This window comes from Cynocephalus volans, chromosome 16 (genome assembly GCF_027409185.1).
Source record: "Cynocephalus volans isolate mCynVol1 chromosome 16, mCynVol1.pri, whole genome shotgun sequence".
Taxonomy (NCBI): Eukaryota; Metazoa; Chordata; class Mammalia; order Dermoptera; family Cynocephalidae; genus Cynocephalus; species Cynocephalus volans.
Window position 1 is genome coordinate 62,633,362 of NC_084475.1, and position 2,463 is coordinate 62,635,824.

At 42.3% G+C, this 2,463-nt stretch overlaps 1 protein-coding gene across 1 annotated transcript; it reads right to left on the minus strand.

Annotated features, from left to right (window-relative positions):
• Positions 1-621: 621 nt before the first annotated feature.
• On the minus strand, positions 622-1,179 carry LOC134364323 (interferon alpha-4-like; the record flags this gene model as incomplete). Its single annotated transcript, XM_063080184.1, has 1 exon — positions 622-1,179. A coding segment is annotated over exon 1 (558 nt), but the record flags the coding sequence as incomplete, so codon positions are not given.
• Between the last annotated feature and the right edge of the window lie 1,284 nt (positions 1,180-2,463).

The window sequence follows — 2,463 nt, forward strand, 5'->3', positions numbered from 1 at the left end:
AACTGATATTAAGTATGAGTGTGTTTCTTTTGAGCTCTCTGTCCCTCCAAGAATCAAAGATAGAAGAGAGCATGTTCACATCCGTATTCTGAGGGGAACAAACAACCTCTTTTAGGTGAAGTTCATTTTTACCGATAGCTCGAATACACTAATGTTGAGGAGATGAATTGTACCATCTGTTTTTACGTCAGGTTGTAGAGACAGGCTTGGACTCTCTTTTTAAAGAATAAACAAATACAAGCATTTTTCTATAGTAAAAATTTAATGCAGAAAGCAATATAATAGTTTCACAAAATACAAAGAATATATTTTGTTCTATTAAGCACAGTATAAAGGCGTATTGACAAAAACAATTTCAATCTTATCAACAGTTAGATAAATAAACATTTAAATAAATAAATAGATAGATACATTTGCACGGTCGTCTGTAAGTACCAGTCCCTGCAGGGTTGAACATGACGCTGCTGAACACCCTGAAGGCATCTGACAAACTTGAGGCACTTCATGTCATGATTGTAGCAGAAGTGACAGTCTTGGCGACCGGAGAGCTCAGGAAAGTGCGATAGTGTGTACTCGTCCATGAGAGTCGTTTCCACGTCGGACCAGGTCTCATTGCCTCCTCCCTAATCTTCCCCGCATGTTTATTGATGAAGAGAAGGATCTCACGATTTCTGCTCTCACGACCTCCCAGGCGCAAGGGCTGTGCCTCTTCTCTTTCAGGTAGAGACTGATTCTTTGGAAGTATTTCCTCACGGCCAGTGCGAAGTCCTCGTTCACCAGGGGAGTCTCTTCCACCCCCACCTCCGGCATCAGACAGGCTTCCAGGTCGTCCAGCTGCTGATAGAGTCCAGTGCAGAGTTTGTCCAAGAGGCTCTCATCCCAAGCAGCCGATGAGCCCTTTGTGCAGAAGAGGTTGAAGCTCTGCTGGGTCATCTCATGGAGGACAGAGATGGCTCGGGCCTTCTGCAGCTGGTGGCCATCCAAGTCTTCCAGGGGGAATCCGAAGTCATTTCTGTCCTTCAGGCAGGACAGAGGGGAGATTCTCCTCATTCGTCCCAGGAGTATCAAGGCCTTCCTGGTCCCCAGGCTGTGGGCCTGAGGCAGATCACAGCCCAGAGAGCAGGTCGCCTGGTAGCTGAGCACCAGCAGGGCCATCAGTAAAGGAAAGGGCAAGGCCATTGGGGATCTCGCAGATGCTGCTGGCCTGGCTGAGATGGGCGACTCTGAGCCTTAGCCTCTAGGTTCTCTGAAGAGCTTGCTTTGTGCATGTGTCTTAAATAGGGAACACACTAGTTTCCATTTTTTGGATGCCCGTGTCTTCCTTTCTACTTCTGTTTTTGCTTTCTTTATGCACTCTCTACATACTTTGAGAGCAGCGTTTCTCCACCTTTTTCTTTTCTCTTTTATTTCTTTCATGGTGGCCTGCTCATCCCTTTCCTCCAGAGCCTGGTTAAATTGTTTTTTCCGAATTGACCCTCCTGTGATAAGCTACAAAGGCGGGGGTATATCGTGCAATTATTTACGGACCGTATCTGTAGCTCAGGTTCATACGTAGAAAAGAAAGTGTGAAGTTAACTTTTTGCATTCAATGCATGTTTAAGAAGGTCTCTATAAAAATTTTAAGCCAAGACTTAAGTTTCAAAGTTATTGATTTGACTTGGCTTTATAAGTTTATTTGCTGAGCTCCTTTTTGTGTCATCTATTGACTTATATAAATTGTAATGAGTCAAATTTCACATGCAAATTCATGTTACAAAAATACACAATACCAATGTAATGACATACTTAAATATCTTTCAAAACTGCTAAAAATTATCTATCAATTCAATTATTTTCTTCCCATTAATTTCTCGTGTACCTAACTTTAAATTTTGTTCCATACGATAGAATACATTGTCACTGGGCCACCTCCCGGATGTTCCCCCAGGTGCGGTCAACTCTTATTTCTTTTTAGCACTCGACTTCATTATTGATGTGGCGAATAACTTTAGCAGAGCCACATAATAAAGCACAAATTCTTTGCATTTAATTCTCAAAGCCATTAACTCATTCAGTAGCACTCAGGAGCAAACCTCAGCTCCATCCACGAGACAGCCAAAGGCAGTCCATATGTATTCGTGTGGAGGCCACATCTCGAGACATGATTTTGAGATCAAGCGATCGTCTGTTCACCGTAGGCTTGTATTGCTCATGCTGCATATGCTCTGTGGATCTTCCGAGAACTCAATGTCGATGCTTCTTGATACACAAGAAAACCCGAGGGAAATAAAAATTAGTAATAAGGGACAGGTTTTCTTAGATTTGGGCTTTGGAGAACCACAAATTATTGTAATGACTAAGATTTGTTAACACCTCTAGGAACTAATTTTCACACTTTTGGGAGCAATACCATCCCAAGAAGAATGCACGATGGAGAGAACATCAATTTTATTTAAAAAGAAAATTTTGTTTTGCACCGAAGTT